At 31.7% G+C, this 21,328-nt stretch overlaps 1 protein-coding gene, 2 long non-coding RNA genes and 1 pseudogene across 4 annotated transcripts; 1 reads left to right on the plus strand and 3 right to left on the minus strand.

The window, feature by feature from the left end:
* Nucleotides 1–297: 297 nt before the first annotated feature.
* On the minus strand, nt 298–988 carry LOC146949482 (uncharacterized). The gene is made up of 2 exons (XR_015025417.1): nt 851–988; nt 298–517 (listed from the first exon to the last, which is right to left on the minus strand). It is a non-coding gene; the product is annotated as an uncharacterized LOC146949482 (long non-coding RNA).
* Nucleotides 989–4,035: 3,047 nt separating this feature from the next.
* LOC146949483 (uncharacterized) lies at nt 4,036–6,987 on the minus strand. Its single transcript, XM_085741515.1, has 9 exons — nt 6,598–6,987; nt 6,347–6,506; nt 5,612–5,745; nt 5,392–5,504; nt 5,059–5,296; nt 4,781–4,933; nt 4,616–4,695; nt 4,435–4,484; nt 4,036–4,203 (listed from the first exon to the last, which is right to left on the minus strand). The coding sequence occupies exons 1-9, from the start codon at nt 6,985–6,987 to the stop codon at nt 4,076–4,078; spliced, it is 1,446 nt and encodes a 481-aa protein (XP_085597641.1). The 3' UTR covers nt 4,036–4,075.
* A 3,819-nt stretch (nt 6,988–10,806) lies between these two features.
* On the plus strand, nt 10,807–12,811 carry LOC146949484 (uncharacterized; annotated as a pseudogene). The gene is made up of 6 exons (XR_015027282.1): nt 10,807–11,140; nt 11,564–11,618; nt 11,737–11,802; nt 11,965–12,045; nt 12,136–12,240; nt 12,343–12,811. The product of XR_015027282.1 is annotated as an uncharacterized LOC146949484 (transcript).
* Nucleotides 12,812–12,920: 109 nt separating this feature from the next.
* LOC146949485 (uncharacterized) lies at nt 12,921–13,636 on the minus strand. Its single transcript, XR_015027283.1, has 2 exons — nt 13,090–13,636; nt 12,921–13,055 (listed from the first exon to the last, which is right to left on the minus strand). It is a non-coding gene; the product is annotated as an uncharacterized LOC146949485 (long non-coding RNA).
* Nucleotides 13,637–21,328: the final 7,692 nt, after the last annotated feature.

Here is a 21,328-nt window from a genome sequence, read left to right on the forward strand (position 1 = left end):
AGTGGTGTTAGTAGGAATTCGGCTTCTCTCCCTTTCTAAAAATTAAACCAAACACAACGATAACACTTTTACAAGGAAGCCTTGTTAAAAGAGGTGCTTTTACGCTTCAAAAAAGCATTGTCTAAAAGTGTTTAACTGTGTAGGAATACACACGACTTAAAAAGCGTTGTCTAATAGAAAGAAGGAAAAAAAAAAAAAAGTTGTCTAAAGTCATTTTTGTGTAGTATTTTTTTTCTTCTGTTTTTGAGAGAGAGATGATAAATAAATAATTTTAAATAGATGCTTGGATAATGCATGTGAAAATAAAAACGGAAATCAATGTATTTATTTTTAACTTGTGCATTAACTTGTACAAAGACTTATACATGCTATATTCCGCAGCAACAGAGGTTTCCATTGCAGTTGGCCATAGGGATACCCTTATCATCACAACTCTTTTTACAAGCTAGCACATTATTTGGACAGAACTTGCTCGGTTCACAGTCCTGCAATGGAGGATGATCGAAAGAAGAAGTTCCTGTTGATTGAAATATTTTTTAAGATGTTATTATCAATTTAAAAGAAAGAAAACAGAAGATTTGGGATGTCTTCTGGAAATCTCAATTTGAAAATCTTGAAACCAAATAATGTTCTTGTAAATTCAAATTTGTTTTGTAAAAAAAGGGACAAAAACTACGATCGAAACATACTTTTCAGTCAAAAGTGATTTCTCTATATATTAAAGTTTTAATAAACCCTAAACCTTATACATTATAAGTTACTTTACAAAATTTCTTCAAAAAAACGTTATTTTATAATAACAGAATAATATGAAAATTAAAATAATTTGAAAGATTCGTATAATTGATACCTGGAGTCACCATAGAAACGATGCATATAATTGTAATGAAGAAAAACATGTGGTTGATTCGTGCAGCCATGTTTTCTTTGATGATCAACAAACAATTAGGGCTATTTATTGAGAGAAGTAGGAATGTTACTAGCTATTTATTGAGCACACACACACATTGCATTAATTTTGGTCAAAATATGATAATTCATTGTTATTGCATTCTAGTTTTACATAAAATATATTTAATATACTATAACTTTATTTTAGATAAAAAACGAAAATATTATAACTTTATTTTGGAAGTTATCAATTAATTCGAGCAATTTAGTGAAAGTGGTCAAAACTAAAATATTTAAAGAATGTGTTAAAAATGACATATTTTTTTCAATTTTAAAGTAAATTAAATTTAATAAATTAGGTCAAACCCTCATTTAGAGGTTTATTAAATTATATATGTTGGAAAACTTGTACTTTTTGTTTACCAAGAAAACCTTTTATTTTTTTTCAATTTTAAAGTAAATTAAATTTAATAAATTTAGTCAAACACTCATTTAGAGGTTTATTATGTTGGAAAACTTGTACTTTTTGTTTACCAAGAAAACCTTTATAACATAAATTATTTAAATACTCCTTAAGCTCTTTAAATAACATAAAATAAAAATAAATACAGATTTTTTTTCTATTTTGTCATTAAATAATAAATGAGTTAATTGAGAGATAAATATAAGAACATTAAAAATATTATACTATTTTTAAAAAAAATAATACGGGGAAGAGGAAAATATTAGGTAAAGTGACACTAATTAATGATCATCTTAGAATTGTCATCGAGGGGATTTAAATTTTATTAACTGTGGTGAGTAGATGATATCAAATGATAAAAAAAAAGGCAAAAGAATGATGCAGGGAGCATCATTCAAATTTCATTGAAAATAGAAAAAAAGAAGTACAAAAAAGAAATGGGGGACTATGCCAAGACCTTTTTGGAAATTTGCAAACCTATAATTAAGTTATCTCATCTTATTCCTAATGTACCACCCTTGATAGAGTTAGGGATATCATTTAACCAAACAAAAGTGTTCAATGGTGAGTTGAGACCTATGTTAGCCAAACCATCAGTACAAGCATTTTCATCCCTATAGATATGTGAAAATGTGAACTGTATGCTTCTAACAAAAGCCAAACAATTTTGTCATCTGTTTTTTAAAACCCAAGTAACCTTAGCAGATGACTTAAGTGCCAAGAAAACTAACTAGGAATCAGTCTCCAACCATAAATAGTTATAACTCTTTCTTTGAGCAGTCTCCATAGCCAGCATTGCAGCAACAAGTTCGGCATGGAAGGCATTGATATTTCTCAAATTTTGAGCAAAGCAACCTAAGCATGTACCCTCTCTATCTCTGAATATACCACCTGCATAAGCATTTGAAGGATTCCTTGTGTCAGCTCCGTAGTGTTTGCTTTTATTCAATTGAAGATTGGAGAGGTCCAGAGAACTTGTCAGATGTGAGTTTTCTTTTGTAGATTTTTTTTAGAAAGATGCACAAACAGGATTCAACTAGGCGTGCCAATTTGTTTATCAGTGTTTTTGGTAAACAAGAAGATTAGTTTTTAAAAGTTGCTTGCATGATCAAACTAAAAATCCTAGGACATGTTGAGTAATCTTATTTTCAGAACACTTTGAATGTTCATCATATTCATGAGTTTGTTTGTGAAAAAGATGAATAAAATTGTTTTAGGATGAAGATAATTGTCTTTTTGACAGAAACCAACAAGGATGTTTAAAATTAAAACAGTAAAAGACTTAAAATTTAAAATCAAAGAAACTTAAAAGAAAAGTATTGCGTTATATTTAAGTAAATTGTTCAACAAATCATGTGACTTACATTTTGTTTCTCATTTCTCTCTACGCTTGGGTACTTTGAGTGTATAGAACTTTTGCTAATGATTTGTGACCCTCTTTTCCTATGAAAAACTACTATATATACATTAGAAAAAGAACTAACAAACCAACGGTCTAAAACTAAATCTAGGCATGGCAACAAAACCCATACCTGTGGTTACCCACCCGAACCAAACCCAATTTACGGGTTTTCCCCGTTTTGACTGGGTTCGGGTATGGGTTTGGGTTTTCCCCGATGTCAAAACACGGGTATGGGACGGGTAACGGGTATATAGGTACCCACCCCGAATCCGTACCCAAACCCGTCCCGAGTGCAGAAAATTACTTTATGTTGATATATCATGTTATTTTGTTTGATAATTGCCGTGTTATAAAAACTACGATTGATATTTAAAGAAGCAACTAAATCAAGCGGTCTAACAAATGTTAAAGTGAACATATTGTTGAATAATGCATTACAACATTTCTCTAAGGGTTGCAAAAAAACTTTTATTTTTTATTAAAAAAATTTATTCAATGCGGGGATGGGGATGGGGCGGGGATACCCGAACCCGTTGGGAACGGAGATGGGGTTCAATTTTTCATCCCCGTTTGGTATGGGTAGGGTAACGCGTAAGTATACGAGAATCGGGTATGGGGATGGGGAATGTAAAACCCGTCCCCACCCCGCCCCATTGCCATGCCTAACTAAATCCTTTCGACAACTTTGGCATGTTTCCTACGTGTCTGGACCTTTAATCTGGTCTCTTCAGAGAGAATTTGTACTTAGGGAATTTTGTGGTCTTATTAACCATTTTGCCTGTCAAAATATACACTTAAAAATACATGCTAACAACATATGTACGTGCAACAAGTCTAAAATCCAACAGTTCAAGTCCATTTTATTGTCGTAAATACTTCTAATTGTTCATAGTCTCACATGTACAACTTCAACATTCAAGGGTTAAATTTTCAGCAATTTACTTCTCTACTAACATACTCAATACTCATTCTTGATTTTAATTCTCCATCATTACTGCCAAATTTATCTAATTCTAGCTACAGCCCCTAGGGTTCATCTTTTACTAATTCCCATCCCAAAATCATAACTTAGTACGGAATTTACTCTTGCTATTGATGGAGAAAGTGAGAAAGAGGAAATATTTGACTCAAAATTGTGAAACCCTTGATTTGTTCAACTACTAATCAACTATTTTTTTTACAAAGTAAATCTAAGGAGTAAGATAATAAAGATTAATTCATAAATAATTCTTGGGATGTTACAGGAACAAAATAAATCTAAGGAGTTGGATAACTTATTTAAGTGCCATCTTTCCAAAAATTAACAAACATCCTCAATATTATATATTAACTTCATCATAATATTTTTTTATCCAGCTTTGGATTATCTCAACCTCTGTATTCCTTTGTTGAACTAACCATGCTGGATCACTTTCAGTTGAAGGCACAAGATCCTGGCAATGAGTTCCTGAAAAATCAACATTTGTAAAACATTATAGAACCATTTGATTAATTGGTTTACAATTTTTTATTAAATGATAAAAAGTTAGCAACATACTCTTACTACTACTACTACTACAATGTATTCTCTATATACTAATATCTGAATGTGCATAATATAATATAATTAGACAACGAAATTGTATGTATTCACACAATACAAGACATACATATTTCAAAAAGAGTAAGATATACATACCATTGACTGTAGGTAGGGCAACAAGACTATCGGATATATTGTTCAGAACCCTGAAGTATATAAAAGCCAAAGGAAGCTTATTTTAAAACATTGTTCTAAAATAATTAAGATGAATTTAAATTTTAGATTTTGCATGTTTTCTTTCAACAAAAATAAAATAAAAATGATTTTGCATGTTTACCCGCCACTACTATATGGATCTCTTAGGCCATTTGAGAAAATGATTTTGCTCGCAAACCTCTTAAGAACCAATTTAATATCCTGCCATTAGTCACAACGATGCAATTAATTTTCTATTGATAATGTAATACTAATATTGAAACCTAAACATTATAGAAGTACGTACTTGACCTCCGTAGTAAGAGTTGATCCAGTGAGGGCGAGGTTGGACACCAAAATCTTTCTGACACTGTTCAGCATAGCTCGTGAAGTTGAAAGGTTGAGGTTGAAGCAAGCAAGAATTTCCTATGCTGATAGGCATCACTATTTCAGTGCACGTCTGAATGTATAAAATAATTCATAATTTTTTTAGAACAACGAAATATGTGCACCAAATAATATAAAAAAACCTCCAATAATTATTTACTTGATCTTATATAATTACTCAAATTTCAATGTGACTACCTGCCATCTCCAAGCATCAAATGGCTTTGCACCAGTATATTTATCTGGATTAACATTGCATTTTTTGTTGCCATAGCCAGCAACAATACCTGCATATATCCTACTGAGGGTATCTTCTCCATAGGCAGCTCGATCAATGGCCTCACAAATAGTCATAACTGGAGGATCATTGTATTGTGCCGCCTTTTGATACATGTTCCCCAAGTAGTTTTTCAACTCATAAGGCTGTTCCAAGGGACTGCAAGAGGTGGCAATTTGAACAAGTTAAGTCAGAACTTGATCCTATTGTTCAAACAAAAAAAAAAGAAGGAAATATATGGAAACAATGTTTACTAGCAAGTGTTGAATTTCTTGCTTAGAAAGGAAAGACCATTTGGCTTAGATGCTACGTCATCAATTTCAAACCAAGAATTTCGTATAGATTCGTAGCATGTCTTACTGGTTTCCTGTATACCAATTAATTCAATTACCATCCATTCATATTTGATAAATCAAAAATAAATATATATTAATCAACAAACATAAAAGATAAAAAATAACTATGCTGATTTACCTGGAAATCCCTTGTAATAACATCATGGTAAGCACTTGCTGGTGTGATGTTATCAAAGTAGAGCAGTGGAGCTGATGAAGCCAGGGCGCCGATGGCAACGTGGGGATACTTAAGCCGAAACCATGCAGCAAGCGCTGCATAATTAACAAATACATGTGACATTAATTAAGATGACAGTACATATAATTAGGTCATATGATCAACACAATAAGACTTTGTTTTTATATGGTTATGTTTTTCTAGAGTTGTATAGTACTAATACTTACCAAGTCTTGACAAAAGATATCCTTTTTAGTATATGTACTAAGAGTAATCTTGAAAAAAAAAATATAGTTTGCGACAGGCATTTCGGCTATCATCAATGTGATGATTGGCAGATTATTGAGGTCACCGAAAAATACACCATATAGTTTTACTTGGTGCACTTTACAACGAGAAATTTTCCCGTTCAATTAAACAGAGATTGCTTGTTTAAGCTTAGAAGTAATTGATTTTAAGACTTCATACATATGCAACTAATATTCTGAAACTTTTATATAAAGCAGAAACTTTCTTTGGTATGCTTAAAATTATAAAAGGTATGTTTTAAAAGGTTTCAAGGAGTATTGTAATTACAAGTTTAAAATTTTAAAAATATAATTTAAATATAACAGGAGTAAGTAGAAAAAATTGAAAAAGCAGAAAAACTATGGTAAAAAGGTGAAGAAAAACATAAACATAATTTAAAAAACTAACTTCCAGCATATGATCCCCCAACCACAATCACCGGGGACTTTTGTGCGTGTAGTGCATCCTTCAAATGTAGCAGAACTTCTGCGTAATCAGCAAGGGCTTGTGCTGAGTTTAAATAGCCGTAAGATGTGTTAAAGGGCACTGACTTCCCGTAGTACCGGTGCTAACAAGAAAATTAGAAGTTTTATCAGAATTGTAAAACTAATTTGATTTAGATCAATGAGTGTCATAAAAAATAGTTTTCTATTTAGTACCTCAATGTAAACTAGTAGAGCTTTAAAAGAAGTGGCATTATCCGTCATAAAACCAATAAAACCAAGCGAATTAACAATGTCTCCTTCTCCACCCAAATAAGCAAATATTGGGGCACTAGAATTAGCACCGCCCCAAAACTTGAAATTTACAAAATATCTCTGTTTGAAGGTTTTGTAGCTTTCTGATAGATAGTTGAAGTGGTCTAAAGTCTGTTCATAGAAATATGTATTCAGGTCTTCATTTAAATCGAAGGTTTTAGCGTTTTGGTACTTAGTAGTTTTCCATTCTGAAAATGGACTCAACCGTGGAAGTGTCAGGGAGTTGGTGGTGGTAAATGAGAAACATAGGAAGAAAATGAAGAGAAGATGAAAAGAGATAAATTTGTTCATTGTTGGTGGGGTGGGGTGAAGGAGTATGAAGGTATAAGAGAAACAATAACTTTAATTATAAGGATAGGCTGAAGGAGAGCAGCGCATGTGTTTCTTACTGCTTTAAAAGGTATATGAAACAATAAATTTAATTATAAGGTAAGAGATTATATAAGGAACAATAATTAGGAAAAAAGGAAAAGAGTAAATCAGGAGGGAAAAGGAAAGAAATGGAGGATTCCTTCTGATTAGGAAAAAGATTTATCATGATTTATGAATATTCTTTACAATTTACAGCTTGACAGTTGTATTGTGAGTGTCACAGAAGCTGGTGCTAACCTGCACTAGTACACATGATTAACCAGTTAGAAAGTTATAATTACGAAATCACGATTTTCTCTCAACTTTTATATATTGAAAAGATTCCAGGTTAAAGGTGTGAAAACCGATGTCTTAACGAAGAAATGGAAGAGTCTGAAGCAAAGGTTGAAATTATGGGTGCAAGAGATCGGTTTGGTTTTTAAGAAAACATAAATTCAAACAAATAAAAATAATTGATTTGATTTGATTTGGTTTGGTTTGGTTTTTGCAATCTTTTCTTGCAAAATCAAAACCAATAAAAATGAGGCATTGATTAATTGGTTTGGTTCAATCGGGTTGACATGTTTAAAAGTCCCGACCAAATACACTACAGCATAATTGCCATCTAGTAACAATTGAAAACTGTTACTAAATCAAGAAAAATGTTACTGATTAAAATTATAAGATTTGTACAATTGTTTGGTAAAGTTCGTGTTACTAGAGCGTTTTAGTTACATTTTATAGTATTATCTGTAACATTCAAAAAGTGTCGCCAAATGTTACATTATTGTAACACTTTTTGTATCACTGGTAACACTAGAAAAATGTTACATTTATAATTTTTTAGAAGTTGCAAAAAGTGTCGCAAAATTGTCTAGACTAAAATATTGTGAAACTACCAAAAATATGTTACTAATTGAAATTGATTAGAAAAAAGTGGATTATCTATAGGAGTTTTTGTACTCAATCCACCACATTGAATCTAGAAATTACATAAGTGTTTTTACATGAACCACGCAAATCAAAATACTACATTTTGATCAAAATTTAGAACAACGATTTTGGATAAAATTGCAATGAAATAAGATATCCTAACTAAATTACCTAGTAAGGTATTAGCAAAGCTTCTGGCTGCTAGGCGGATACAAGTAATGGGCAACATGATTTAAAGAAACTAAACAACATTCTTACCTGGGATTCAAATGTAGAATAGAGTCATCATAGTCAATGAAATAATTGATTAGGAAAATGAAGGAGGGGTCAGTCACTACAACATAGTTGAGATCTAGTAACAATTATAAAATTTTACTAATACAATTTAGTAACATTTGAATAATTGTTAGGTAAAGTTTGTGTAACTAAAGAGCTTCAGTAACATGTTATGTATTATCAATAACATTCAAAAACTGTTATTTATATTTTTATAGCACTTTTTTATTACAAGTAACATTGAAAAAATGTCGCATGTTTTTAGTTTTTAAGTTATAAAAAGTGTCCCAAAGTTGTTTAGTCTAAAAAAATTGTGAATCTACCAATAGATGTTACTGATTGAAATAGATTAAAAAAAGTGGATTATTTATAGGAGTTTTTGTAGTCAATCCACCACATTGAATCTAAAAATTACATAACAAATATTTTTACAATCCAAGCAAATCACAGTACTACATTTGGATAAACATTTAGATCAACAGTTTTAAATAACAAGATAATGAAATAAGATATCCTAACTAAACTTTCCACCAAAATTTTCAAGAAAAAAAACACTAGCCATAAGGCGATTTAAGCGAGATAATGCAACAAAAATCTTCTTGATTGTAATTTCAATTGTTTAACAAGGTTGCAACACCATCTTTATTAGCTTATCTGTACTTTGTTTGGATGTAGTTTTTCCCCCTCATTTTAATCTACAATTTTGATTTTTCTTTTTATCTATTTTTGCTATACAGTTTTGTTGATAAATAAAAAGAAGAAATTTTATGATTGGTTGTATTTTTGTGCATAAGAAGATTTGGTAAATCATTTTTGGAGCAACTTAAAAAGAGATTTTATAATTGTTTTCGGCTGCTGCTGCTACTATTTTTTTATTATTTTTTTTGCAGATAAGCAAAAAATATTTATTTTTTTAGTCAAAAAATTATTTTGACTAAGAAATATGGTTAACCAAAAACAGATAACGCTAATGCTATGCAATACTACATATTTGAAAAAGATAGTCAAATGAAAGGTATTAAAGAGAAAAAAACTTAACAGGGTAAAGATTAAATGACGAGAAATTGTTTAAATATTTTAGTAAAATAAGTACGACCATGGGATTTATTTTATTGTATCAATTAGTGAGTAAAAAAATTGAAGGTTGTGAAGTGTTGAAAATAAAGTGGAAAAATGGAAGAAATAAGAAGAAAGAGAGCGAAGAAAACATTTTGGAAGAAGGAAGAAGAAAATGATGGAAGAAAGAAGAACGGTGAAGAGAGACAGCACTTAAATGGTCTTTAAGAATGAGAGATAATTAAATAAATAAGAGAAAGTTAGAAAGAGTGGTAAAATTTGCTGAAAAGAAAAGAAAAGAAAGTGGCACAATTGTTTGGTTTGCAAAACAGTATGTATTGGACATAACAGTATAAGACAGAACATCACAACACAAGGCAAAACAACTCAGGACAAATTTTTATGGCATTGAATAATTTTTTGTTTTATACGATTTTTGGAGGACGAAATGCTATTTTGGTATTTTAGACAATTTGTACGTGTGACAAAAAGTTGTGTTGTGGTTTGGTGAGGGACAAAAATATCAGTTTTTGTCCTGTCCCTAGCCACTAATTTGTCCTGTACCAGACACAGTTTTACAAATCAAACACTGAACAACTGTAGTTGTTCTCTCTTGTGCTTCATTTTTTAGCAAATCAAACGCAAATTAAAGTTCAAAAGATGGAAGAAGTGGAGGGAAAATAACAATGAAAATGAGGGACATTTTAGGGAGTTCAATCATAGTTTCTACTTTTAAATTAAACTAAATTGATAATTGATTTCAAGGAGAAAAATACTAGATAGGATGCTCCAATTATTTACTCATGTTTTATCACCTACCAAATCAAAACCATGTAATGAACATGACGCTCATGTGACACGAGAGAGTGATTTTTTGAAGGAAAAAAATACTAGATATAAGATTGAGTTGGTGGTAATAGAATTGAGCAGCGTCTATGATGTTTAGATTTCATTGCTACTTATTGATTTTTTTTTGTTTATTTATTGAGTATTTTTTTTAGTTAGGAATAATATTATTTTTTGAAACAATTAGTTAGGAATAATTGTTGCTACTTGTTTTTATCTTTTAAATTTAATTTTGAAAATATGGATACAGTTAAATTGGGAATCTGATAGGAGTATATTATTTGTGGGGGGTAGGAAGAATAAATTTCGAATTTGAACAAAAATAGGTTTTTGGCCAAGAATGGGTTTCTTGACCCGTAAACTACGGTTTTTGATCCATCGTCAAAACGCGTTAGAAATCTGAATTGAACTTCCGAATCGGTTCTCGAATTCCATCCATTTTATATATGCTTATGCTTTCTTCGAGGTACGTTTCTTTCATTTACAAATTACAAATTGTTCCATTTGTTGCAATTTGGAGAGAGATAGACACAAAAAAGTAAGTGATGGGTCCTATCACTATCAAGAGTTGGTATGAGAACTACAAAAGAAAATATAAGAAAAACAGAATATGAAAGCCAAAGTTGCAACTGGCGTGAGTTAACTCACGTGGGCCAAAATAGCCTTGCATGAGTTAACTCAAGCTAACTCAAGCAGGTTGAGTTAACTCACGCCGGATATAACACCTGCGTGAGTTAAGTCATGCAGCGTGACTTAACTCAAGCAGGGGCATTTTCGTCAGTTCAGCTAGGCGCGAGCGAAAAATGAAGGGGAATTGCAGAAATCTTAGAAGTGGGTTATTTTACTGGACTGGACAGCCCAATTACTAATAAGGATCCGGCCCAAATAATCTTAACACTCAGTCTCTCTCTTTTCTCTGTATCGTATTCATCTTCTTCTTCTTCTTCTTCAGCAACTTCGTTTCTTCTTCATCGTTTTCCAGGTTCGTTTCTTCTTCGTTTTATTGTGTGTTATTCTCTGTTTGAATTTCTCTGATTTGTGTTATTGTGAAATGATTTCGTGTTCGTTTTACTGATTTGAATTTCTCTTGTGTTGAGCTCTTTGTGTGTTATGCTCTGTTTGTTCCCTTAGGCATTTTGTTTTCTAAGAAATGCGTGTTCTGTTTTTTGCCACTACTAAGCTCTTAACACGTCATGTAGCATTTTCTAAAGATAATGTGGAACATAGTGTCATCTTACTGTGTTTAAATAATGATTTTGTGCCTTAATTATTTTCGCCATGTTTTATGTTCTCAACGATTTTTACAGTTTGTTTATACTTTATACCTTTTATAGTAGTAAATATAGCTTTCTTGTTACCTTTTATCATTTAATAACTGATTGATTTATGTTATTACTCTTTGCAGTTTCAACTTCTTTAGAAGAATTTGGTAACTGCCTGCCAGACTTTTCCAAAATGAGGTATGTATTCTCTTGTCTTGCTGGTTATTTTGTGAAATCGAGATATATTATTATTATCATTATTTTTAAATTTGCAGTTGTCTAACATTTTTTGTTTTCTTGTTTTTTCTTTTTGAAGCCGGCCAATGGAAGTTACTTATTCTTTAATTATAATTTTTATCACAAGTTTTGCATTATGATCCTGGTACGCATATCTGTTATGTTCTATTTAGTGCACATTTGGATTGACCTTGAGTTTGGCGGAATCTTGGTGTCACCTTGGTTTTAACAGAAGCTACGCCCGGTGTTTCAACAATATCGCAGTGCCAGCATGATTTAGTCAAACTGATATTCTCAATTGTTACAGGCTGTCGGGAAGAATGAGGAAGAGGAATTCAACACTGGAGCACTATCGGTACTCATGATGAGTGTGAAAAACAACACACAAGTATTTTTTTATATGACACTAATAGTAATGTATGTTCTTGATAGGTGTTCAGAATGTTTTTGATGCTTGGTTTTACAAACACTTGTGCAGGTACTGATCAATTGTCGTAACAACAAAAAGCTTCTAGGCCGTGTCAGGGCTTTTGATAGACACTGCAATATGGTTCTTGAAAATGTCAGGGAAATGTGGACTGAGGTATGCAATGTTTTGTTTACATAAATTGCTTCACTACTTAGCACATTTGAATTTACTTGTCTGCTTGTGACATAAGCTAAATGTTGTGCTTGTATGCATCAGGTGCCTAAGACTGGTAAAGGAAAGAAGAAGGCTCAACCAGTCAACAAGGATCGTTTCATCAGCAAAAATGTTCCTTCGTGGAGATTCTGTCATCATTGTTCTTAGGAACCCCAAATAAGCTAGTATCTCCATCCCTCTGATGAATGGCAATAAACTTTGAAAGAGCCTCTTCGAACAATTGGTAGATTTTTAACTGTATCACGACCTTACATAGCGACATCTTGGATATGCTATATTTACAAGAGTTGAGTCTAACGTTAGACTATCACGACATTACCAATCAATTTGAATATGGTTATTCAAATGTGAGAAGAGACCACGGCGCATGAGTATTCAATTACATGAATATTTTACAAAATCGAGTTGTAGAGTGAGGATTGCGCTTATATCAATTTTATCTAATGTGAGATTTTTAACACATCAAATAACTCTTAGTATGTTTATCAAGGTAAGTGTATGTTGAAGATATAACAATAGAATAACGATAAATAAAAAGAATAGTTGTTGATAATTGTAACTAATTATTTGATAAAGACATTCAGTAATGAATACAAAATTTAGCAATGGTCAAACAAAACTAAAGAGAACATTGATCATAGATTAGTGTCATCCAGTTAACGATTACCAAAAGACAAAAATAAAAAAAATAGCATAATATTAATATGATGATTGCTGGAGATAAAAAAGCGTAGCGTGATCAACCTTCACGAATTCTAAGTCCCAACACTTGAGATCATTCACGGGAACTCACGGCAGCGACCACCACATGCTTCTTAGTTCTTACAGTATTCAATCACCTTCGCCAACATCTTGCTCGTCACGTTTGGAATAGGAATCCCGTTGTTGGCACAATCTTCCTCTATCATGCACATTATCCTTTGGAATTCAAGTGCCACCGCCTCATCAACCTCAAAGATTTCTCCATCGGAACTCTTCAGAGTGACTGTCTTCTTGGTTGTTGAAGACATGGTGATCAGGAAAGGTGTGAAATCGCTAACTCTTAACTTTTTCTTAATGAAGTTTGTGAGCTTGAATCTTTGAACCCCGTTTCTCTTATTTATTGGTGACGGTGTTTTGTATGTAGACATATTTTTTAAGAAGATATATCTTAGATTCCGTAAAAAAATATAACATACTGAACAAAAAAAAAAAAAAAGATATAGTTCAGATATATAAAAAAAAAAAAAAACAAAGGGGTACAAAGAGTAATTTTTTAATCTATATTATTTAAAAGTAACTCTATTGTAATACTAAGATATATTAGTTTTCTTTGGTAAAAAAAAAAAAGATATATTTGTACGTAATTGAAAGGCTTACATTACAACATGGTTCCTATATGTCAATGGGCACAACCACTTCACTGCAAATCTCAATGTATAATAATTCATATTATTATTTTTTTTACGGGAAATTCATATTATTTTTAGAGTGATTAGTTTATTGTTAAAATTGTTTAATTAGAGTGATTAGTAGTTAACCATTCTGCTAGGAGTTAACCAAACACTTGTAACACTCTAGTTTGTTTTACTAGTCTAGTTAAGCTCTTGCATAAAAGCTTTGTAATTCATTGTATTCATTCAATCAATTAAAGTATATCCATTTACACACTTTATCTCTATCTATCTTTATTTCTATCTCTCTTGATTTGTTTTCTTTCACTTATATTTCTCTCAATTTTAACCATCATTATCTCTTTTATTTTCTCCAATTTTAATCTAAAAATCACTTTACCTTATCCTCCCAATAAGTGAAACCATAAATTAACAGGAACAAGCTGCGTTATTGCTAACATTATGTAAAAAATTTCATCTACCTTTCTTTATATCTGCCAACTACTTTGTCTCTGTCAGTAGTTAGTTGATACTATTACAAATGTTTTAAGATTCCTGTCCTGTTGCCCTAAAATTACAGACTCGATTCAATGCCCTATATAACATCAAGTAAATAACTTAAATCTACCTTATTGGCACCTGTCCTTAACGTTAGCAAAGGAACGAAAAAAATTGACTCCTCTTCAAAATAATAGTACTTGACTAGTGGTATATGGTCCATACCCCTTTCCTTTTCAACCAAGTAAAGAACATGCCAATGTGCTCTCAATCACTTTGCTGCATTGAATAAGTTACAATCCCTTGTTGGATCGTTCATATAAAGCATTACATGAAGATACATACCTTATGCAGGGTCGGCCTAAGGGCCAAGCAACCCAAGTAAGGGATTTAGGCCTCAAAATTATGAGTGAAAAAAAGGCCTCTAAAAAATTAATTTGGTTATAATTAGCATATTATATGATATATAAATTACAGACATAACTGATTACTGAAAAGGCCTCAATTACTCTTGGTCATGAATTCAAATTTTGATCTCCATAAAATTGATTTTATATAAATATTATGTTAGAAAAATATATTTTTAAAGGTCACATTAATTTTTTTTGTTTTAGGCCTCTTAATCTCTAGGGCCGGCCTTGCTTGTATGTTTACAGGATCAAATATATAGTGTTTAGATATACACAAAAAGATTTGTTTTAATAATAAAATAGATAAAAAAAAAAAACTGATATAGGGTTTATGGGACAATATAGGGTTTGCAATTATTGTCTTCACATGCCCTTATACTTTTGGTACTTCCAACCTGAGGAATTCTTGGTTGGTCACGGGACCAACACATTTGCATTTGATCACAGCCAACCAAGACTTGACACCTCATTCACTACTAAATAAATAATAATAATTATAATAATAATAACAAAGCGAGAGAGAGAAACCGTGAAAGAAAAGAAGAAAGAAAAAAACAGAGAGAATGGGATAGGAAGCACAGCAACGAGGGAGAATATCATGGAAGTTAGTACAATCATTGCCAATTTGCCATGCCGGAAACAATAACGACGAATTCGCTGGCGACGACGTCAAATTTTATTCTGGCGACGATTAACCACTTCAATTTGCAACACACAGCAACAATCCCACCATGGAAGATTATCTCTTCCACAAAAAAAAAAAATCTGATGTCCACCACCATGGAAATCTGCCTCTTTCGCTGCCCTGATCACTCACCTCTCTGAACTCGAACCCAGACTAATATCAACCGAAAAACAAATTAACACAAATTCAAACATTAAGAAGTCACAATTCTGGGGAAAACCAACGGCGCCAACATGATGGTCGGAAAAAGAGACGGATGCGGAGCTCTAAAATTCTGGCAGTGGAAATCGGCGTTCTTGTGGTGATGTAGAGTGCTTGCCGCATAACATTGAAGGAAACAGAATGAGGGATCCAGAGTCCATCATCGCCACCGTCTTCAACAACTACCTCACCGCCGTTATCGCCGTCGTCGTGTCCGGCGTGAACACTGATGCACCCTTCTTCTCCGGCATCAGATCCATTTCTTTCTTATCTGTTTTTTTCTGTTCTTTCACGGTTTCTCTCTCTCTCACTTTGTTTATTATTATTATTTATTTAGTAGTGAATGAGGTGTCAAGTCTTGGTTGGCTGTGATCAAATGCAAATGTGTTGGTCCCGTGACCAACCAAGAATTCCTCAAAGTGTTGCTTGGTTACAGACCCAACAACTCATATTTGGGCACAACCAATATAAACATGCCAACTCACTTTATTTTATTTAAAAAATGAAAAAAAAAAAAAGGCTAGAAAAACGTAAAACCATCATCTTCCTTAGTTCCTTTCTCTCTCCTTCCGGCATTGATAACATCCGTGACGGCTAACTCATTTCTCCGATTTCAGAAACTGCTTCTCCACCGATGATTGACAACCCTCCACCATAACCAACTTCAACTCCTTCATCGCCGGTCATCACCAACAGAGTAACAACTACCCAATTTATTTTCCAATCCTGGTTGAATTTGTCATGAAAATTTAGATCTCTTTCTCGATCAGCCATAAATTCGCATGCTAGTCAGATTATCAATGCCTTTCATTCTCAAAGCTTGCATCTTTTGGTGTATCATTTATTGGAGTCATGAGAAGCAAGATCGTAGTATTTGGTGTGAGTTTTTTTATGACCCAATGCTGGATTGTGATGATTTAATTTAAGATAAATAAAACAAACAAATAATATTGCAAAGAAGAGCTAAGAGGCTTGCCGTGTTATGTATTAAAGTACGCATGTGTTGTTTATGGTTATGGAGAAACAATAGAGAAAGGGTCTGGTGTGGTGATGCACATTCCCTCTCTTACTTTCTGATTCTCTATTTTTTATTAAAAATAAATAAATTACATGCATATGTGTTGTCAAGTTCTTGTTGGATGTGCCCAAATGCCAAGTGTTGGTGCCGTGACCAAGGAAGAGTTTCTCGTACTAATCATTGTGCTTCTTACATCACAATCAGCAAGCACTAAAGATTTATATGGGATCCACTTGTGTAACATAGAGAGATTTATGTTATATACCATTGACTAATTAGGGTGTGCCACGTGGCACACCTTTTTTTTTAAAAAAAAACAAAATAAATGAAACAACACGTTAGAGAGAGGGGAAGAAAACTCAAAGCTCCACCTTTTTTCTTCTTCTTCTTCTTCTTCATTCCTTCCTCTTCTAAACAAAACCCATCCACCATCATCATCAGCTTTTCGTCCACCGCCAGTCGCCGCTGCCTCCGCCGCCATCTACCTGCCACACCCTTTTCTTCTTCAATTTGGCTGAAGATGTATCACTGGACATAAATTTGACAGCTAAAAGCATAATCACAAAGGCAAAACACAAAGTTGCTCAGAACACTTCCACTTGACTTTGACAGCACAAAGGAAGATTTGAAACTGATAGAAGGCGTAGTTATAGTTCCATTGGAAAATATGTTCTTTTGATATAAGTTTGTAACTCTTTTTAGAACATAATGAATTCAGATTCTTTGTTTCACAACCACTACTCTTGTCCATTTAAATATTTAATTGAACCATTATCAACAGGCAAAATGAAAGAAGAAACACAGTACTATTATTGCAGAAACGGGTTACTCTTGTCCATTTAAAACTCTGTTCTTTTATTAGTGTATACCAATGTTAAAGGTACAAACAAACAAGCAGGTAATTAAGGTTTATAATGAATTTTATGGTTAATATACCTTTAATTTGACGCATTGAGTTTTGTTTTGAAGAAAAGATGATGATGATGGTGGGTGGGTTTTGTTTTGAAGTGGAAGGAATGAAGAAGAAGAAGAAGAAGAAAAGGGTGGTGGAGCTTTGAGTTTTCTTCCTCTCTCTCTAACATGTTGTTTCATTTATTTTATTTTTTTTTTTAAAAAAAAAAAAATGTGCCACGTGGCACACCCTAATTGGTCAATGGTATATAACATAAATCTCTCTATGTTACACAAGTGGATCCCAGATTTATATAGTCCATTTCCGATATCATTTATACAAGGGCAAACTTGTCATTTCAGTTATTTATCTTTGTTTTCCTGCCTATCACAACGGTTTTAGTAGCATAAAACGTTCTCTTATGAAACTGACTCACTATATTTACGATATGTACGGTAGTTACGATATTTCGATTTAGGCGGTGATGTTGGCGTTAATGGTTGTTTGTTTTAGGCGTTGAAGGTAGGTCGTGGTTAGTTGGTGTGTGTTTTAGCAACATTTTTTATGTTTCTTTTGGGTGTTTTGTCTATATACGACGTCTCTGTTTTGTATTCTGGATGACCGGACTCTGTTCGTATTGTGCATTGACCATGTTTTTAATAAAAAAATTCCGTTCAAAAAAAAAAGTCTCATTTCATGAGGTAAAACGTTTCCTCTCAAATGGTAAAAAAAAAAAAATAAAAATAATTAAATAAATGGTAATATTGGAAGAAAAATAGTGTATCAACTTTATATATTGTTATGTTATTGATGTATTTGTACCAAAATATCGTAAATATAGACATTATTAATTATTTCAAATTTCTCATTTTCAATGTAAATATTATAAACATCGTTGAGCATAGGCTAAGAGTTTTTCTTTCCTTGTTTTTTACTTTGTACAGGTTCCCTCTGTAAATATTGTTTGACTTTGGTGTCCTTTCCCTAGTACATCTTGTGCTAGAAAGGACTCTTTTGATTTGGTAATATATTTCATTTTAGCATTTTCAAAAAAAAAATGTAAATATTATAAATAATTTGTTTGTAAGGTCTAACTTAATAGTTGGTAAATGCCAATGTTCTTAGGTTTGACACCCTTACTTGTGTTTGAATCTGAGACCTCACAATTGCGTGTACGTGTTTTATGTGATACTTGCTACTTCAGATCGCCTTAGACTAAAAATAATTCATCCTCAAAAAATTATATCAAACCATACTTATAGAATTTATATCTTGAATTTGTAAACACATATACTTTTATACAAACAAATTAAATATTAAAGCCAAACAAAATTTCAAATGGAGTAGAGTAATGAGGTGACATTTTGGATGGATAGTAGAAATGTTATTTGTTAATCATTAGATCAAATGAAGAATATAGTTTTATTATAGTATATACTTTTGAAATGATTGGTAAATAATTTTCCTTAAAATGGTGGTAATTTTTCTTTTATAGCAGTAGACAAAGTGATAAACACCGTCTAAAACTCACATCAAACACAAACATTTATGAGGTCACAAGTTCAAACATGGTTAAATGTGAATGTCTAATCTAATGATATTTCTTATTTGGGTAATTAAACCATTTTAAAAAAAAAAAATAACTACTATTCTACATTTCACAACTTTTCTACTCAACACAAAGACTTTGGTGATTTATATCTCTTACTAACACGACTCAAGACACAAACAACCTTAGCTTAGCACAACAACATAGTAGTGCTTAGTTCCTTTCAAAGTTTGAAAGAGAAAGGGGATACATACCTACGGCACTGGCACTCACATGTGAGTTCTATTCTTCATGGTTTACTTGTATTTTTTCTAATTTTTAAGTCAGGTCAATATTTTTATGTTAAATAACTTATAAGCTAGATAGATCTATGTTTTACTTCTCATCTTTAATATTTTTTAAGTCAGATTTTTTTTAATTGCATTTTTAAGTTAGATCTATTTGTTTTATGTATTTTATAAGTCAGATCTATGTTTTCTTCTCATATTTTATAATATTTATGCTAGGTCTATTTGTTTATGAGTTTATCTTTACTAGTAATGTTAAAGCATATAATTATTTTTTTGGTCCAAGCATATCTGTTAATTTATGCTTCTGTGTTTATACATTGTTTCAAATTATTGGGTATTTTTAAATTTTGTTTGCAATTGTTTCCAACATACTGTTCATAATATATTTGTTTTGCTCAATATTTTGTTAAACTATCTGTTTAGCATTTTGTTTTCCGAGTTCAATCCATTTTTAAGCTTTTTTATTAACATATGATCTTCCATAATATTGGTAATTGGTAGTGTTTTTTAAAGAATAATATACATGTTTGTCGGTCTATTTAAAGATGTTTGATATTGCTACTTCTAATTGGTTGATCTAAAATTATTATAAATTATTTTATACATTCAGAAATGCATTGAAATGGTGTTGCCCATGGACATAGAGAATTCCTCCATGTTTCAACCTAAACCTTTCAGCTTCACGAGCTTTCTAAACAGTGTGAGGAAGATTTTGGTGTCTCACCTCGCCCTCATTGCATCGCTACTTACTATGGATGTCACGTAAGTGCTTCTATAACATTTAAGTTTCAATTTCAATATTGATATTGTATTAACAATTTTGTAAACAAAAAATAAGATTGTATTAACAATAGAAAATTAATTTCATCAATGTGATTACAGTTCTTCATACGTTCGGGAGCAACGTCAGTAGTGGCGGGTAAACACATGAAATATAAACTATAAATTCATCGTAATTATTATTTTAGAACAATGTTTAAAAATAATCTTTTTGTGGCTTTTATACATTTAAGAGTTTTCAACAATTTATAGGATAGTCTTGTTGTCCTTCCCACACTCAATGGTATGTATGTCTTATTGTTTATAAAATACATACAATTTAATTAGTTTTCTAATTATATTATATGATGCACATTCTAATTCTAATATAAATACATAGAGGATACATTCTAGTAGTATCAAGAGTATGTTACTAATTTCTATCATTTTATATCAAAATGTAAACCAATTAATCAAATGGTTATGTATTGTTTTACAAATGTTGATTTTTCAGGAAGGTATTATTTGGATATTTTGCTTACAAAGGAGAGTGATTCAAGATGGTTAGTTGACCAAAGGAAGAAAGAGATGGAGATAATCCAAAGGTGGATTAAGGAGTATTATTTTAATATAGGATGAAGTTAATATCTAATAAGGAAAACATGTTTGTTAATTGTTAGAAAGATGAAACTTATGTAGACTTTGTTCCTTTAGGATGTAATACTCCAATTTACTACCTATATCATTATTTCAACTCTTAAAAATATTAATTTTTTTTTTTTGAATATAAAGTGTATATGTTATGTTTAATGAGAATATTTCTAAACTAGATTAGTCAAAAAAAAATGTAACTAGAGTTTAGTAATTTAATTTACTATACCTCACGTTTATCTATCTTAAGCCACACTCATCCAAATCAAAATTCACATGTAAGCCACTCTTAATGTGAGTGAATCACTCCCCCATGACACTCTTCTATAAAAAATCAGTGCCCCTCACCCACACCCCACGTCATCTCATCTTTCATTTTATAGAAAAGGAGAACCGAAGAAAAGTAACAAAATATTTCTCCCTATTTCATTCTTGACCGTGAGCTAAGAGAAAGGAAGGAATGGGAAATTTTCTAAAAAAAATAGTTCAAGGAATATCAAGGGTTTAGGAGAATAAATCAAGAATTGCAAGCATGAAAGTTAAAGGTGTGCCTAGATGGAAGGTTTACCAGGAGAGAGTGGGATTTACTTTTCTATTTTTAAAGTATGAATATAAAACATTTTTAAATCAATTAAATGTGATTGGACTATTATATAATATGATCATTAATCATGATGTTTTTTTTTTTTTAAATATCAAATA

The sequence above is a fragment of the Medicago sativa genome, chromosome 2 (genome assembly GCF_051527215.1).
Source record: "Medicago sativa cultivar Bolivia chromosome 2, Bolivia_mono, whole genome shotgun sequence".
Classification (NCBI taxonomy): domain Eukaryota; kingdom Viridiplantae; phylum Streptophyta; class Magnoliopsida; order Fabales; family Fabaceae; genus Medicago; species Medicago sativa.